We start from the raw sequence: 17550 nt of genomic DNA, 5'->3' as shown, positions 1-17550 counted from the left end.
GAAAAACATTCTGTGCTGAGTTGATCCTAAGGCCTTCAGGGATGACTGGGATTTGAATGGCTCAACTCTAGGGAACATGATAGAGAACAACAGCGCCTTAGTGAGGCTAGGGCTGAAGGGGTTTGTGGTAAATCTGTGGGCATCCTGTGTAGTTGGGACCGATTTATGGAGGGTAGGAAAGCTAGGCAGAGGGGTTTACACTCAAGATGGCTCATGTTGCAAGCAAAGAGCACCACACCACAAATCTAGAAACCTGGTCTCAGGCCTGGGCCAGCCACTGGGCCATGCTTTCCACATTGGTTCAAAGAAAAGGGTTGGGTTAAATGATCTCTGGGATTTTTCCCACGCATACAGCTTGTTGAGTAGGGGACTCGGGGAATAAAAGAAACATTTATTAAAGATCATGGTGGGTCTCAGAGCACTGCTTCCCAGGAGCTTTAAGCGCTTCCTTCACAGGGTGATGTGCCAAGATCTCCTGGATAAGAAGGAGCGGCAGTCTCTATGCAGAAAGGGGAAGGGGGCGGGGGGGACAGCAGGGGCAACTTGTCTTGGGATGGGACCAGAGCTGGATCATGCATGTGATCTCATCTGTGGTTGAAGGGTCCATTTTCAGAGTAGACCACAGGGAGTCCAAGGAGGGCGGTGATTTCCTCCCTAAACCCCAACTCTCTGTTTATTCAGATTGCCCCAGAGGAGGTATAGACTTTATGCTGGCCCACCCAGCAGACTCCCTCCCTCCCTCCAATTTCTCTGAGCCCTTTAGTCTGATACTGCAGAAGGTTCCAGCATGTGGGAAACTCTGGGACACCAGGTGCTCCTCCCCCACTTTCCTAAAGAAGATGCTCTTGTCTGCAGTCATGACTCGACCATCTATCTCACCCTACCTCCCGTGGGGAGAGGCCTGCTGACAGCTGAACAGCCAAGTTCAAAGAGTGGGATACCCTACAGACTGCCCTGCAGCCCTCCGCCTGCAGGCCACGCAGCCACTCCTCTGACCGCTGGGCCCAACCGCTTGGGGAGCCCGTGCATCAGCTCCCAGCCAGGGAGGGCCACCGTCGGTGTCTTAGAAGTTCTCACACAGTGTGGCAAGATGAACGTCCACCAAAAAACGTCCAATAATGTTACTAGCAACCAGAGGAAGGAATAAAATATTACTTGCACATAAAAAGGAAGAAGAGGAGGAAGAGGAAGCAGAAGCACTTTTGTGCCTCCCCAAGTGAATTCTCTCTGCAGCACACTGCGGATGCTTGGCTGGAGGGCAGGCGGGTGGGCAACCAGAAGTGGGGAAGGGGGTGACAAGTGGGAGAGAGAAAGAAGGGAGACGTGGAAGTGAAGAGCAGAGATGGGTGGAGTAGAGAGAGGAGAAGGGAGAAAGAATAGGGGAAACTGAGGCACCTGGGTGGCTCAGTGGTTGAGCATCTGCCTTCAGCTTAGGGCGTGATCCCGGGGTCCCAGGATCGAGTCCCACAATGGGCTCCCCTGAGGGAGCCTGCCTCTCCCTCTGCCTGTGTCTCTGCCTCTCTCTGTGTGTCTCTCATGAATAAATAAATAAAAAAAAAAAAAAAAGGGGAAACCAAGTGGGTCAGAGAAGAAGAGAGAACCTCACAGGCTTTTTCCTCTCAAGGACCAAAGGGCCACCACACAGGGGAACAACCAGTGAAGTGACCCCAATTCATACCCTGGGGCCCTCAAAATCCAGTTTGGCTCTTGTCTCAGGAGTCATGTCCAAAGCTCCTTAGGCTCTGGAAGATTTGGGACTGCCCCAGGGTCAGAATCCTCTGGCTGGGCTTCCTGGGGGGCGGCTGACTCATCCAGACCCGGCCTCCTTGCTCTTCAACACCACCAACAAATCAGGCTCCATTCGAGGTCCCTGTGAAAGGGACGAAGGCACATTTTTTCGAACCTGCAGATGTTCTCCGTGTGCTTTCAGTTTATGATTTAAGTTCAGCCAAGTCTCCTGGAAAGACTGAAAGGAAGAAGCAGATCAGTGTGGTTGACCCGGAACTGCAGGCAGAGGAAGGCAAAAGCTGACGGAAGGAAGGGGGCATAGAATCTTTGTTATCCCAGGGCTATGTTTGCACTGGAAAAGAGGATATACACATTTAAAAGGATCTTAATATTCTTATTATTAATCATTTTACCAAAAGTTTCTTTTTTTTAAGATTTATTTATTTATTCATGAGAGACACACACACACACACAGAGGGAGGCAGAGACACAGGCAGAGGGAGAAGCAGGCTCCACGCAGGGAGTCAGACGTGGGACTCGATCCCAGATCCCGGGATCACGACCTGAGCCGAAGGCAGGCGCCCAACCGCTGAACCCCCCAGGCATCCCACCAAAAGTTTCTATGAACTATTGTGTAAGGCTTTAAAATTTTTATTTTAAGTAGGCTCCATACTCAAAAACGTGGGTGGGGCTCAAACTCATAACCCCGAGATCGAGTCCCATGCCCCCCCCCGCCCCGAGCCAGCCAGGCGTCCTGCATGAGGTGCCCTGTTCTATCCGTGAGCCTGCTTTTGTCAGGAAGCAACAGAAGACCCAACTCAAAATGTCCCAAACAGTAAGGGGATTTTTAATCTCATATAAAGAAGAAACAAGAGGCAGAGGAGCTTCACGGCGAGCTACTTCAGGGCTCAACATCCCATCAAGGATCCAGGTTCTTTTCCCCTTTCTGCTCTGTCACACTCAGTGTTAGCTTTTGTCCTCTCGTCCGTCCCCTTGTGGTCATAAGATGACTGCAGCACCATCAGGCATCATGTGCTCACACAACAGCATCCAAGTATCGCCAAGACAGAAAATCTTTTCCGTACATTCCTTTTCAAGAGCAAGGAAATTTTCCTAAGAACATCTTCCCCCCAACCCCACACCCAGCAGACATTACCTCACCTCTCATTTCCGTAACTCCATCACGTGCTGGCTCCTGACCCAGTCCCTGGCAAGAGAACTGGCATTACCTTCATCAGCTTGGCCTAAGATTCACCCCGGTGGTGGAGCGGCCCAGGTCCCCTGACGCCCACGGGTGCCCAACACCTGCACACAACCAGGCTGTGTTGGCAGGTAAAGCCACCAGCTGGGATCGCTTTGGGGTGGCTGTGCACTGGTGGCTGCCACACGTGATAATCTCTTCAGACATGGGACATGTACTACCTTGAATTAGGGTTGTGTCTATGTGATCTGTCTCCACAGTGCAGGTGGGGTGAGACAAGAAAGCTAAATATAATCCCTCCAGTACCCAGCACAGTGACTTGTACCAATTAGGTTCATTGAAAATACTTAAAAACGGAAATGACTGTTACAACAGTATAATTGGATGTGATTACCTTTGCCAAGGGCATTTTAGTATTAGTTTACTGTCAGGCTAGACATCTCCTGTGAGCCAAACGAGATGTTTGAGAAGAGCAGAGTGTGGGCAGGGGGGTGAAGGGTGACAGCAATGACACTGAATTTACACCCACCTACTCACCCCCAGTGAATTAAACTAATGTGCGAATATAGACAAAACTCTCGTGTCATGAGGATAGCTTTATAGTCTGTTCTCATTTTAAAAAGAGAATGTAAAAGAAACCTGGTGGTGAGACAGGTGTTTAAAAGCATTCCCTGCCTTCTGGCTCCAGGGGACCTGCCTCTCGCAAGGGCCGCGCCGCTGCTGCTGCTGCTGCGTTCTCTCCGGCTGCAGACTCAGGGGAGCGGTAGAGGAGGGGAAACCGTTTCCCCAGAACCTGCTCAGGACTGACAAACTCAGACACCAGGCTCTTGAATGAATGGGACAGTGGCAGGCTAGTGAGATGTGGCAAAGAGGACTTCCTCCATGGCGGGGAGGGGGGAGGCTTCTCTACCCCAACGCACTGGGTCTAGATTTCCTTCACCTCATGTGCCCTGTGTCCCCGACGGCTGCCCTGGCTCTAGGCTCCAGGAGCCATCCGCCCGGGTCGTCTCTGCCAGCCTCACCTTGTGGCCGTGGCTGCCAAGAGCTGGCCACCCGGCCCCGGCGCTCTGGGTGGGAGCTGTCCCCTCTGCACGGCGGCTGGTGTCTTGTCAGCGGGAGTCCTGCCAGGCGGTAGCAGCTAGGCTGAAAGGACACTATGTCCACGATCTGAGGATGGATTCACTGAGTTCAGAGAGAGGCCGCGACCAAAAAAAGCCCCTTCGCCAGAGAAGCTGTAGCCTGGAGAGTGGGAACGGGCTGGCCTTGGCATTGCGGATCGTCACGCTGCCACTGGGCCCGGGGAACGGAGCTCCTAGAAGGTGATCTGACAATTGAGAGCCGTGGCTCTGTCCAATGCTCCGAGCAAGGGCTGGCTCTGGTGGGCCTCAGGCCTCACATGACCCAAGATGTGGCCCTGGTCCCCTCTGGGAGACTACTCAGCAGAGAGCTCTTTGGAGTCAGGGTTTGGGGGTCAAATTTTAGGTTGGCCACTTGTTCTGTAGCCTTAGGCTAGATACTTTTTTTTTTTATGATAGTCACACACACACACACACACACAGAGAGAGAGAGAGAGAGAGAGAGAGGCGCAGAGACACAGGCAGAGGGAGAAGCAGGCTCCATGCACCGGGAGCCCGACGTGGGACTCGATCCCGGGTCTCCAGGATCGCGCCCTGGGCCAAAGGCAGGCACCAAACCGCTGCGCCACCCAGGGATCCCGGCTAGATACTTAAGCTGAGTTTCAACTGCCTGAGCTGTGGAGACGAGGATAACATCTCCACCTGGAAGGGTGCTGTGAAGGTCATGAAACACTCCTACCCCGGCGGACCTCCCCTGTCTCCCACAGCCCCACTCGGAGTCGCCACACATCTTCCAGAAGGCAGAGGTCTAAGACAGGGTCTCTCTGAGCTCGAACCCACCTGGCTGCCTCTGGACCAACACTGGGCTGTTTGACAGATTCCCACTGGAGCCGAGGCCTTCGCCAGCTGCTTCCCAAACACGGAACAAGAAGTAGACAGCCCACACACGTCCCTGCTGGTCATTGTCTCATCACACTAGCACAAAGCAGCCAGGCCTAAGCCCACTACTGGGGCCTCAGTGGCCAGCGGCCTGGCTGGAGCAGGAGCAGATTGCTCCTCTGTTCAGGTCAGATGAGGGCAGCCAAAGCCCTCTGTCCACATAGCCAGAATCTGGGGCCCCAGCCAATCTTGAAGCCTGCATACTCCTAGCCTTTCTCCATTTATCCCCATCAAGCCTCAGCAGCATCAGCCATGGCAGCCGATCCGAGTCCAGACTTTCCATTTGTGCTCAAGGGCAGATCAGATGATTGTCAGCCACAAAGCAGTGACCTAGACCTTGGGGTATATTTGTTCTTGCTGCAGGCTAACTTCTATTCACTCTCTCACCAACACAGGAGAGGGGGAAAAAAATCATGCAAGGACAGATCCCTCCCCAACTCCTGGCCCTTTGCTCTTCCAATTCCCCAGGCTCTGATCCACTGGAATATTTTTTCTCAACTAAATTCTTCTCTCACCTTCTTTCACCTCCACACTATTGTAGCTGCTTAAAGGTTTCCAACATTTTTCACGTCTTGGCACATGTAGAAAATAATTTATCTGTAAAGGTTTACAGAGGTCGTTGGAGGGGTCATTCCTGGCCAGGGGTGATTGGCCCCAGGGGTTTCAGGCTGTCTTTCAGGTTTCACCAGGCTGTTATAAAGACTGAGGGATTATACTTGGCAACCCCTAAACCCCATTCTCAGGGCACTGTGCTTGGAACATGCTGGTTTAGAGAATAGACCTCTCAGGTACCATGAGGGGTCACGCTCCGCTGAAGCTGGATGATGTATCTGCTTCTTCTCGCATATGAGCATCCAGTTTCCTCCAGGGCTCCAACTGTGGCGATTGGCAGATCTCTCAAATTGGGAAAATTTCCAGGTGCCTCTCTCGTGGCTGGGCTGCCTGGCCTTTCCAAGGTTCATTTTCATCCCAGACCCCCCCCCCCTCCCCGCCACCCCCCCCCCCCCCCACCACGGTCTGGCATAAGGAGGAATCTGGCCCATCTGATAAGTAGCAATTGCTGCCTTGGTGCTCAAGGACGGGTCAGGGCTGGGCCTTGCCCTGAAGGGCTTTTAAAACCTTGGCTGCTCTAGTGATGAAAGCTGAAGACCCTCTGGGAGCACAAAATTGAAATATCTTGGGCAGGAGGCAGTGCTGTGCTCCCAGATGGAACACGCATGTTTTTTTAGAGGAAATCCTCAGAGTTAGGGGTGAAAATACCAGTGGGAAAAGAAGGGAACTGAGCCTCAGTGGAATACGGTCAGTCATCGAGCAAAGGTGAACACATCTGCAACTCTGTCCCCATCTCCTGCCGCCTGTTTGGCATTCCCTCAGGCCAGGCCGGCACCCAGGCACCGAAATTGGTTCCTCCCTTCTGCCTGAGGCTCAGCCCTTTCCCTTTGCTCTATTCATCCTTATGGGTCACACAACTGGTACCTGAGTACCCATCACCACGCTGTCCAGCCACTCATGCATGCCTCTTCCCCCACCCTTCCCTCCCTCCTGCTCTCAACAACCACACTGCTTCTAACATGTACTTGGAAGAGGGTCTAAATTAGGGGATCTTCCCTCTCCAATCTTTCCTACACATACATCATTCAATGTTCCTTTTTCCTACTACAGACATTCCCCATGACCTAAACTGGGTCAGGTACCAATACCATTATTAACTCGTGACTACTGTAATCTTGCGTCTCAGCCAGCTCCTTTCTTCAAGCAGTATCGTCTTAAAGTACAGTCTTCTTTGCCATTGTAGATTTTGTCTAAGTATGGAATAGATCAGCACAATTCCAAACCCTTCCCACGTGACTGTACATTATTAAATCCCGACGGCAAGTTTTGCTAGTCTGGCTGGTTCCTTGAATCTTGGCTCCACCATCTACTAGCTGCATTACCTAACCTCTTGCTACTTCACATGTAGTCCCAGCAGACCAAGAGCATGAGCTGGAAGTTTGCTAAAAAAATGCAGGATCTAAGCTCCACTTCAGACCTACAGATCTGGATCTACATCTTACTATCTACATGTGATTCATGTCCACACTTAAGTCTGAGAAGCAGGAGCCCAATCTCAGCTTGCTGCCTCACTCATGATAGGATTTTATCACCGCTCATCAATCCAGGAATTAAGTGAAACAGCCAAACCACTTAGCACAGTGGATGGCACAAAGAAGCCACTTGAAGTGTTGATCAAATGATTGGGTGATCCCCTGCCCGCCTCCTCCATCCCCAGTTGGCCTTAAATAAGCGGGGACTAGTATTTACTGTGATACAGAAGCCAGCCTGACATTTAAAATAGAAACATCACTTTTATTGACAAGTTAGGACCACAACAGACAGCTTCCACAACAGAAATAAGACAGTCCCAAGACAACGGAGTGTAAAATCGTAGCAGACAGGTTAATACTCTTCACCCTCATCCTCTCCCTCAGCACTATCCGCTCCAACCTCCTCATAATCCTTCTCCAGGGCAGCCATGTCCTCACGGGCCTCAGAAAACTCTCCTTCCTCCATGCCCTCACCCACATACCAGTGAACAAAGGCACGCTTGGCATACATCAGGTCAAACTTGTGGTCCAGGCGAGCCCAGGCCTCAGCAATGGCTGTGGTGTTGCTCAGCATGCACACAGCTCGCTGTACTTTGGCCAGGTCTCCACCGGGTACCACAGTGGGAGGCTGGTAGTTAATGCCCACTTTGAAGCCAGTGGGGCACCAGTCCACAAACTGGATGCTGCGTTTGGTCTTGATGGTGGCAATGGCAGCATTGACATCTTTGGGAACCACGTCGCCACGGTACAACAGGCAGCAAGCCATGTATTTACCATGGCGAGGGTCACATTTCACCATCTGGTTGGCTGGCTCAAAGCATGCATTGGTGATCTCTGCTACGGTAAGCTGTTCATGGTAGGCTTTCTCAGCAGAGATGACAGGGGCGTATGTGGCCAGAGGGAAGTGGATGCGGGGATAGGGCACCAGGTTGGTCTGGAACTCCGTCAGATCCACATTCAGGGCTCCATCAAATCTGAGGGAAGCCGTGATGGAGGACACAATCTGGCTAATAAGGCGGTTAAGGTTAGTGTAGGTTGGGCGCTCAATATCGAGGTTTCTACGACAGATGTCATAGATGGCCTCGTTGTCTACCATGAAGGCACAATCAGAGTGCTCCAGGGTGGTGTGGGTGGTGAGGATGGAGTTGTAGGGCTCTACTACAGCTGTGGACACCTGGGGGGCAGGGTAGATGGAGAACTCTAGCTTGGACTTCTTGCCATAATCGACAGAGAGACGTTCCATCAGCAGGGAGGTGAACCCAGAACCGGTTCCCCCTCCAAAGCTGTGGAAAACCAAGAAGCCCTGAAGACCCGTGCACTGGTCAGCCTGCAAAAAGAAAAGTTAATTTTAGCCTTGGTGAAAGCTGCAAGGACTTCTCTGAATCCGTAATTATATTGGCAGAGATTTTTTTTAATTTTAGGTTTTTTGTTTATCTAAGTAATCTCGACACCCAATGTAAGACTCAAACTCAGGACTTTGAGGATCAAGCATCACATGTTCTTCTGACCGAACCAGCCAGGTGCCCCTGATGGAGATCTTTTTTAATCTTCCAAACAAGACTGAACAATATTTGCCAAGAAAGCGATAGAGTGAGCTTCTAAGTGCTAAAATTCAGAGAAACTTCACAATTCCTAGGGGTGAAAATCTGCTATATCAGCTATTCGAAAATGAACTATTTTCATTTCTGCAGACAAAGGAATCGTGAGGTCTGGGATGGATGCAAGGCCAAAGTTTTAGTTAACTAGAAAGGCAACCTCTGGTGCCCTTGCTGTGACTGCAGAACAAGGGTAACTTCTCACAGTTGGAGAGCCACCAAGGGCAGGCCCGAGACCACCAGCCCCACACAATAAAGGTCTTATAAAACTCTGGCGGCTACTTTCTGAGCTGGAATAGGAGAGAACAGCCAGTTCCAATGCCCTGGTGTTGGCGGCAGGCTGGGTCTGGATCCGGCTCCACCAGTTCCTTGCTGTGTGACTTTGACCAAATTTAGTTCTCAATCTCAGTTTTCGCATTTATTAATTAGAATAGTAACCTACCTCAGGCTGTCGAGAACGAAGCGAGTTTTTCAACAGTGCTCGACACAGTGAACACTGGTCAGCAGAAAGCCTATTGACTGATTCTGCAAAAGGTAACGTGCAGTCCTGCGAGACCTAGTGTCCCTGGGGCTTTCCACCACTTAACTGAGTGATTCTGATAAGCGAACTGCTGTTCTAGGAAAGGATGATCTTGACTTTTCTGCTGACAATCGTCACTTCTCGAAAGTGCTGAGATTTGTGGAATTCTCTACCAATCGCTTAGTTACTTCTCCTGTGGGTCCACACTCTGAATGGGATCAATGTACAGGGCAGACTCCAGTCTACCAATTAAATCCACTAAGCGTCCTATGGACACAGTAACACCACCAAGGACAAATACAATTGTTTTGGTAATCAGCTTTACTCCAGAACCCTTCATGGGTTTTACTCAGTTTATTTGTCCCTAAAGGCAGGTCCTGATTTCCAAGTCAGTGCTCGTAGCTGAAGCTTGATTTGTAAACATAGGAACCATTACCCCAATTTTGCTAGGACAACTACGATATAAACAACCGGAAAAGTCTCAAGTTGTGAATGATGCAAAGCCATTCTTTTCAGACTAGACCAGTTGTGGCTAGGCTTAGAATGTGATTTTCCTGACAAGCTACTCTACCCAAGCCTTTATTCTTAATTTTTGGTTAATTACTTACAAGCTGCCCACATGCCTGAGGAGCAAAGAGCCATCTGATTGCCAGACTCTTAATTAAAATGATCCAAACAAAACACTTATCAACTTTACTGATGTGAATACTGTGCCCCAAGATTTTTCTGACACGGTGCCAGTCCACATGGTCCTGAGCCTAGTGGAAAAGCAAGTCGACTGTTTTCTGTGATTATATTTCAATACTTTCCAAGTTTCAATGATTGACACTAGCCTCTATAATAGGGGAGCTCTCTTGATTCCACTTTCATTGTGGTTGGAAGTTTCCAGCATGTGCCATTTCTAGTCAGCGTTATACTAGCTTCTTGTGCTCTGAACTTTCTGTATTAATGTAAAGTACCAAATGTAAAGTAATCCGTTTTTTGGGAGTCTGATCGATTAGTTACATGTCACAGTCTGCCACCTACTCAATGTGACTAAGATGACCTAAAAGGGGCATCTGAACTTGAAGCAGGGAAGTTGATTAATATGAACAAAGATGTTTAATGGTCTTAAATATCAATACAACTGTTAAAAGGCTCTCTGGTTCTCACCTTGACTTTAGGTAAATTGCCCCAACTGCCTTGAGCAATTGCCAAGTCTGCCTTATAAGACATAGAAATAGGCAAGGGAGCACTTAACTCTGCCCCAAATACTTGTCCCATAACCCAGGATCATCTGGTTTAAAATCTGGTAAGCACTCAAAGGGTCATTTTAGTGTGCGAAAGGAGGACTCCTCTGGTGTGGTCTCTCTTAAAGCTCTAAGAGAAAACTCTCATCCCACTTTAAATAAAACAATGTTTACCAGCTTCCGAATTCGGTCCAAGACAAGGTCAATGATCTCCTTGCCAATGGTGTAGTGCCCTCGGGCATAGTTATTGGCAGCATCTTCCTTGCCTGTGATGAGTTGCTCAGGGTGGAAGAGCTGGCGGTAGGTGCCAGTGCGAACTTCATCTGGAAAAGGAAAACAAGGTGGCCACCCATCACTAACAACCTGCATGACCCTGCTCAGCCCCAGGCTGTCTGTCAATGGAGCCTCAGACAGACCTCCTGTCCCAGTGCCCCGGGAGCTCACTTGGGTTACTGAGGCCAACTCACCAATGACTGTGGGCTCCAGGTCTACAAACACTGCCCTGGGCACATGCTTGCCAGCGCCCGTCTCACTGAAGAAGGTGTTGAAGGAGTCATCTCCTCCCCCAATGGTCTTGTCACTTGGCATCTGGCCATCGGGCTGAATGCCATGTTCCAGGCAATAGAGCTCCCAGCAGGCATTGCCAATCTGGACACCTGCCTGGCCAACGTGGATGGAGATGCACTCACGCTGTGGCAAGAAGAAAGGAAAATGTCAGAATATGACAGATCAGATGGGACATTCAGGAATGATTCATTCCTAAATGACTAATTAACCTTCAGGATAGATCATCACCTTTCTGGAAGTCACTCCAGCCCAAGGTTTATTTCACAAGCAACAGCCATTGCTGACTAATTCAGAGAAAATGCTTTGCAAAACCAAAGATATGTTAATGAACTACTAGGCAAGACCAGAGATCAGACCCTTGCTTTGTAGTCACATTAGATATTCAAGGTCAGGTTTCTCCCATTTTAGAAAGACTTAAGCCAGTTCTATAGCAATGCATTTCCCCCAGCTCCTGGGAAATATGCCTGCTGATTCCTTAAAGTCATGCAAAATTCCCCCTTTCCAGCTCTGATTCATTCTGTGTGATTGTGCAACTGTTGAGCTCATTCTGGTCCCTCTTTAATCCTATTCTTTAAAAGACAAGAGCTTCTCCCTCTCCCTCTAAAACCAGCTTAAACCAGCAAACTACAGCCATATGACTCATGGAGAAAATGCCAGATAAGCAGCAGTTAGCTGTATTTTAAAAACTGTGGTCAGAGGCAGCTTTTTTAGCCCCGTGGAAGAACTCAACCTTAAGGAAGAACATTCTTCCTTCACTATCAACACATCTTGAGTAGGCAAGGTTGGAGACAGATGGTAATAAAAGCCAGAAGTGTCAACAAGACCTGAGTAATAGCTTAAGAAATTAGTTTTCCTACCCAAACATACATACGTAGATGGGAAAAATTCTGTGGTGTCAAGAACTTAATGATTTTGGGAAAATGTTTGTTTTCCTCTACTTGATGAGCAAGATCATTTATAAGTTACCAAACTCATTCCTGCCTAGTAAAATAAGGCCACGAAAGCTAGCACTGTGGGAAAAATTCTGTGGTGTCAAGAACTTAATGATATTGGGAAAATGTTTGTTTTCCTTTACTTGATGAGCAAGATCATTTATAAGTTACCAAACTCATTCCTGCCTAGTAAAATAAGGCCACGAAGACAGAATCTATGCCCCCACATTTAAGAGGAAAATGAAAAATGGGAGTTTATTGTATCTCATTGTAAGTCGCTTTGGAGAACAAAAGAGGACTTTCAAAATATTAACACCAAATATCTTCCTTCACATTTTCCCCAAATAAGAGGGCTTCAAAGTTTTTTAAAGCTGCTAACAGGAAACTAGAGAAAACTCAACACCACAAAGATCTCAAAGGGCCTAGTTTAATAACCTGAGATAATAAAAATCCCAATCACCCACAACCTTTGACTTCTCATCCCCTCCTTCCTGCCTACACTCCTCATAAAACACCCATGGTCTCCTGACCGCATCACCTGGCTCATTACCTGCATCTGCTCGCCCAGCTCTAGGGCTGTGGGAGAAAGGGGAGTTGTTTGTTCTAATGAACCTATGACTATTTACCATTGCATCATATTTACCTTTAAGTGGACTTTGTAAATTCTACAGCCCAGGAGAGATATGCCCATGACAGCTCCAGGTCCAAGGAGATAAAGTATTTGAGAAGAGCCTTTCATTCTAATGAAATGTTTCTTCTACTGACTTTTGAGCCCAAAAAATTTTCTTTCATTGTGTGTAACTACTTTCTCGTTTAGATCATGGACACTGCTTGCCCTCCACTTTCCCCTGGCCACTCAGGAGGTGAGGTGAGACACAGGTGATACAGTCACTTAGTCTAGCTTTCCCTGGTTAAGCAGCCACTGTCTCTTGTAAAAAAAAAAAAAAAGGGTTTACCTGGGTGGTTCAGTGGTTGAGTCTGCTTTTGGCTCAGGTGGTGAACCCGGGGTCCTGGGATGGGAGTCCTGCATCCGGCTCCCTGCAGGGAGCCTAGGTCTCCCTCTGCCTATGTCTTTACCTCTCTATGTCTCTCATATATTAACCTAGCCAGTGTTTGCCGAAATGGGTCCCCTGCTGTTGCCCTCCCGCCCTACTCTAAACAGGCCCACTACTTTCTGAATCACACTTTTACCACGATCTTTTGGTCTCCCTTGCTGAAAGGCACTTAAGCCAATTTGTTACAGTCAGATTTAGTTTTGACAACTGTAGTGGCCTCTGAAGAGGGTGGCTGGTCTGTTCACTGTATCCCCTTCTCTTTACATAGAAATATTTTTGAAACATTTGATACACATATAGTAACTTAAAAACGTGTTTTACTGGGATCCCTGGGTGGCGCAGCGGTTTGGCGCCTGCCTTTGGCCCAGGGCGCGATCCTGGAGACCCGGGATCGAATCCCACATCGGGCTCCCGGTGCATGGAGCCTGCTTCTCCCTCCGCCTGTGTCTCTGCCTCTCTCTCTCTCTCTCTCTGTGACTATCATAAATAAATAAAAAATTAAAAAAAAAAAAAACGTGTTTTACTTGAGGTAGACCTCTAACAGACCTCCTAAGAACACACTATTAGTACCTGTTTACTCGCGGTTTTATAAGAAAATATCTGTTCTAAGGAGTTTCTAGAAACCTGGCCTAAGTGCAAAGCTTCAGCTATAAACATCCCACGTTAACACTAGAATTGCAAAATTCGACAACGTGACGGTCAATATAATTCCCTTAAAAGGAGCAGCCTGCCTACACCCTGCAGGTGGACTGATGCAACTGGAAGCTCTCCCCGGGGACCAGCCACAGGTGACTCAGCAGGGAGTCACCGGGCGCTGGACAGGGGGCGCCAGGGAGCGGACGCACCTTCGGTGCCGGCGCGCACCCAGGGCTCCAGGGCTCCGGTGCGTAAGGGGCTGGCACCGTGAGGTCACTCGGGGGAACGGAGGGGAGGGAGTGCAGGTGTCCGCAAGTCCTTGGGGGCCATCGGGAGGGCTCACCCTGGTGCTCCCGGGGCTGTGACGGGCCTTGGGGCGACGCCCTCGCACCAGCATCGGGAGGGCCCTCCGCTGCCCCAACAGGGTCCTAGCCGCGTTTCCGGGCCTGGAGAAGTTTGCCGGTGAGCTCGGCTCTCCCGGCCCCGCCATCAGAAGCCAGTTTACTTGGCGGCGTCCGGGACGCGGCCCCACGTGCACCCGGGCTCCAGCGCCCCTTCGGACTGCTCGCACCCCCCGCCACGTCCCGGGGACCCCACTCACCATGACTGAGACTTCAAGGGCTCCTTGGGGCTGGAGGCGGCGAGGGGACGGCGACAGGTTTCTCCCACTAACAGACTTCCAAGGAGTCCGGGGGAGAAGTGGTAAGAGGCGGGACGGCCCCGAGGGACCCTATATACCCTCCCCGGCCACGTGGCCAGGGGGCGGGCACCGGACCCCGCCCGGCTCTGCGGCGCCGCCTCCAGCCCCAGCCCCGAGGCCCCGGCAGGCGCCCGCCCCGCTCTGCGGGCCGCCCCCAAGCCCCGGGGCCTCCGGCAGGCCCCACCCCGCAGGACCCCGCCCGGCTCTGCGGCACCGCCTCCAGCCCCCCGAGGCCTCCGCAGGCCCCGCCCCTCTCTGCAGCACCACCTGCAAGCCCCCCGGCCCCCGCCCCGCCCCCAAGCGCCGCCCCTCCCTGCGGCCCCGCCCAAGCCCCGCGGCCCCGCCCCTCCCTGCGGCCCCGCCCCAAGCCCCGCGGCCCCGCTCCTCCCTGCGGCCCCGCCCTAAGCCCCGCGGCCCCGCCCCTCCCTGCGGCCCCGCCCCCAAGCCCCGCGGCGCCCGCCCGCGCACAGGGGAGAGGCGCGCGGCGCTGATTGGTGGGTTCAAAAGTTCAAACCAAACTTTCGGAAGGAGCCAGACCTAGGAAGGGAGAGCGGGTCCCGGGGCCAGGGGCGGGCGGGTGAGGCGGGGAAGAGGACGGAGACGGCGATTGGAAGGAAAAGGAAGGCGAAGCCTGTGCCCTGCCCTCAGTGGGTTCCGGGGCGCGGTGTCAGGCGGGCGAGGCCACGGCCGGGAGAGAGGCCTCGACCCTGGAGCGGCGGCCGGCGGGACCTGCAGCCATCCCCGCCGCCCGGGGCCTGCGAGGCCGCCGCTCCCGCCTTGCAGGGCCCTGGCGCGGCTCCTCGCAGCTGAGGGATTCCCGAGAGAGAAGGCTTCGCTCCCCCTTCCAGCTCTTCATTACCACCAGCTGACCTGAAGCCGATATTCTCCACTTTACTCGTTTTCCTACTTTCTTTTATTTATTTATTTATTTTTTAGATCTTATTTATTCATGAGAGATAACAGAGGCAGAGACAGGCCGAGGGAGCAGCAGGCTCCACGCAGGGAGCCCCACGTGGGACTCGATCCCAGGGACCACCTCCTGGGCCAAAGGCAGACGCTCAACCCCTGAGCCACCCAGGTGCCCTCCTACCTTCTTTTAAATGAACCTTTTGTCTCTAACAACAATCTCCTTCCCCTTGGCGCAAAAGCAGTTTTTTCAGTTTATTAGCATAGCTTCCATTTTTGATTGCTTACAATTCAAAGTAATTGGTTTTTCACACTCTGTCAATCACATTTCATCCTTGCGACAAGCCCTGTGAGTTATTCCCATTTTACAGATGAGTAAACTAGGGCTCAGAGGAATTAAACTAGTCGAAGGCCACATAGCTGGAGTAATGGAGTAATAAGCCCTCATTACCTTGTACTGCCTCCCGCTCAATATACCAGGCTCACCGTCTCTCTGCAACTTCACCGTGTTATCCTAGCTCTCTACACCATCTATGGGTGATGGGGTTTATGGAAATATTCAGAGAGCAAAAGTGACTGCTCTACAGGATAGAAGTTACAAGGACTTTTTCCCAAAGTAGAAAAAGACAGAATGAAAAGAAAAATGGGCTTTGGGTACAGAAAAGGTAGAACTCAAGATACACTCCACCTCCTAGACACAAAGTGAACGCTGTGGAAATAAGTACAGAGACTCCTTTTCAAACGATAGTACCACAGTTCTATCATCAAATGTTGATTGAACACCTATTGTTTGGCAGGATATTCTGAAAATTGGAATAACTGGCATCATAGTCTGTTGTTAGATATTTTAGTCTTTTTTTAAAGATTTTATTTACTTATTCATGAGAGACACAGGCATAGGGAGAAGCAGGCTCCATGCAGGAAGCTCGATGCCGGACTTGATTCTGGGACTCCAGGATCCTGCCCTGGGCCAAAGGCAGGCGCCAAACCGCTGAGCCACCCAGGGATCCCCTGCCCTAAATATTTTAGTCTTAACTGGTAAAGCATGTCAACTTTTTATTCATTCCACATATACATTCAGCACAGTTTTAGGGTTCTTGGGTATATGTATGTGAACAAAATGGACAGATCTCTGCCTCATAGAGCCGATGTTCTAGGAGGGATAGGAGGAAAGACAAGCAATGAACACAGTAAATAAGCAAATCGTAAGAGTCATTAGAAGGCGAAAAGTGCATAAGACGGCTATAGGAAAATACTGAGCAAAGTGGAATGAGAGCGCTGAGAGGGTGGAGTGAGGGGAGGGGTTGCAATATAAACAAGAGGGTGGGGGTTAGCCCTTAAGGATACCTGAGATTTGAACAAAGACCTGAAGGTCATGAGGGATTAGCCAAGTGGCTAACAATGAGCAGCTGGAACATAGGACCCTCTAACTCCACCTACCCAAGCAAGAGTGACCCTTTAGTGTTCCTGGAAGGAAGAGCTGGGAGGCCAGCTTGGCTGGAAAAGATGAATAATAGAGGATGAGGCTGGAGAGGAAACAGGAGCCAGATCTTATGGCTTCTTGTAAGCAGCTGCAAGTCCTGTGACTTTTACTCTGATATGGGGAGCTAACATAGGGTTTAAAACATAGGACCGGCATGACCTAATTGCCTTTTCTTAAAAGATCACTTTGGTTCTTTCGTTGTTGTGTTGAGAACAGATTATAGGAAAGGACAGGTAGAAGCAGGAAGCTATCTTAAGATGACAACTCATTGCCATAATCCTTTTGAGAGATGACTAGAGTGCTGCTGACCAGAGTGGAAGCAGAGGAATTAGTGAAAAGTGGTTAGAGTTGGCTACATTCGATAGATAAAGCCAGAGACTCACATGGAGGGAAAGAGTAGCCAAGGATTAGTCTAGTTTACAGCCTGAATGAGTGAGAGATGGATTTGCCATCAACAGAGGCAAAAGGCTGAGAATGGGCCAGGCTTGGAAGGTGTAGATATCAAGGGTTATTTTGGGTCATGTTAAGTCAAGATGTTGATGTCTACATGGAGGTGGAGATGCTCAAGACACAGCTGGATATGAGTCTGGATCTCAAAGGAGAAAGATCTGGGTAGAGACAGACATCTAAATGCCATCCTCAGTCATGACGTTGTGTGAGATGTGACCAGAGTGACTACAGAAACACAAGAGAAGAGGACCAAGTATCGAGCTCTGGGAAAAGACAAAGAACCAGTAAAGGACACCAAAAAGGAGCAGCCAGTGAGTTAGGAGGAAACCCAAGAGTGTGAGGTCCTGGAAGCAAGGAAAAAGAGATGATTAGCAGAGTCAAATGCCACTGATAAGTCAAGAAAGCAAAGAACTCCAAAATGACTATTAGATTTAGTCACATGGAAGTCA

The 17550-nt window shown here is 50.2% G+C and overlaps 1 protein-coding gene across 1 annotated transcript; it reads right to left on the bottom strand.

The window, feature by feature from the left end:
• Positions 1-7269: 7269 nt before the first annotated feature.
• Positions 7270-14291, bottom strand: LOC121480225 (tubulin alpha-1C chain). The gene is made up of 4 exons (XM_041736605.1): positions 14164-14291; positions 10840-11062; positions 10547-10695; positions 7270-8355 (listed from the first exon to the last, which is right to left on the bottom strand). Exons 1-4 carry the CDS (start codon positions 14164-14166, stop codon positions 7381-7383), a joined length of 1350 nt encoding a protein of 449 aa, XP_041592539.1. The 5' UTR covers positions 14167-14291; the 3' UTR covers positions 7270-7380.
• Positions 14292-17550: the final 3259 nt, after the last annotated feature.

Source organism: Vulpes lagopus, chromosome 21 (genome assembly GCF_018345385.1).
Source record: "Vulpes lagopus strain Blue_001 chromosome 21, ASM1834538v1, whole genome shotgun sequence".
NCBI classification, from domain to species: Eukaryota; Metazoa; Chordata; class Mammalia; order Carnivora; family Canidae; genus Vulpes; species Vulpes lagopus.
The sequence above is the reverse complement of the archived record's forward strand: the minus strand, read 5'-3'. Positions and strand labels throughout refer to the sequence as shown.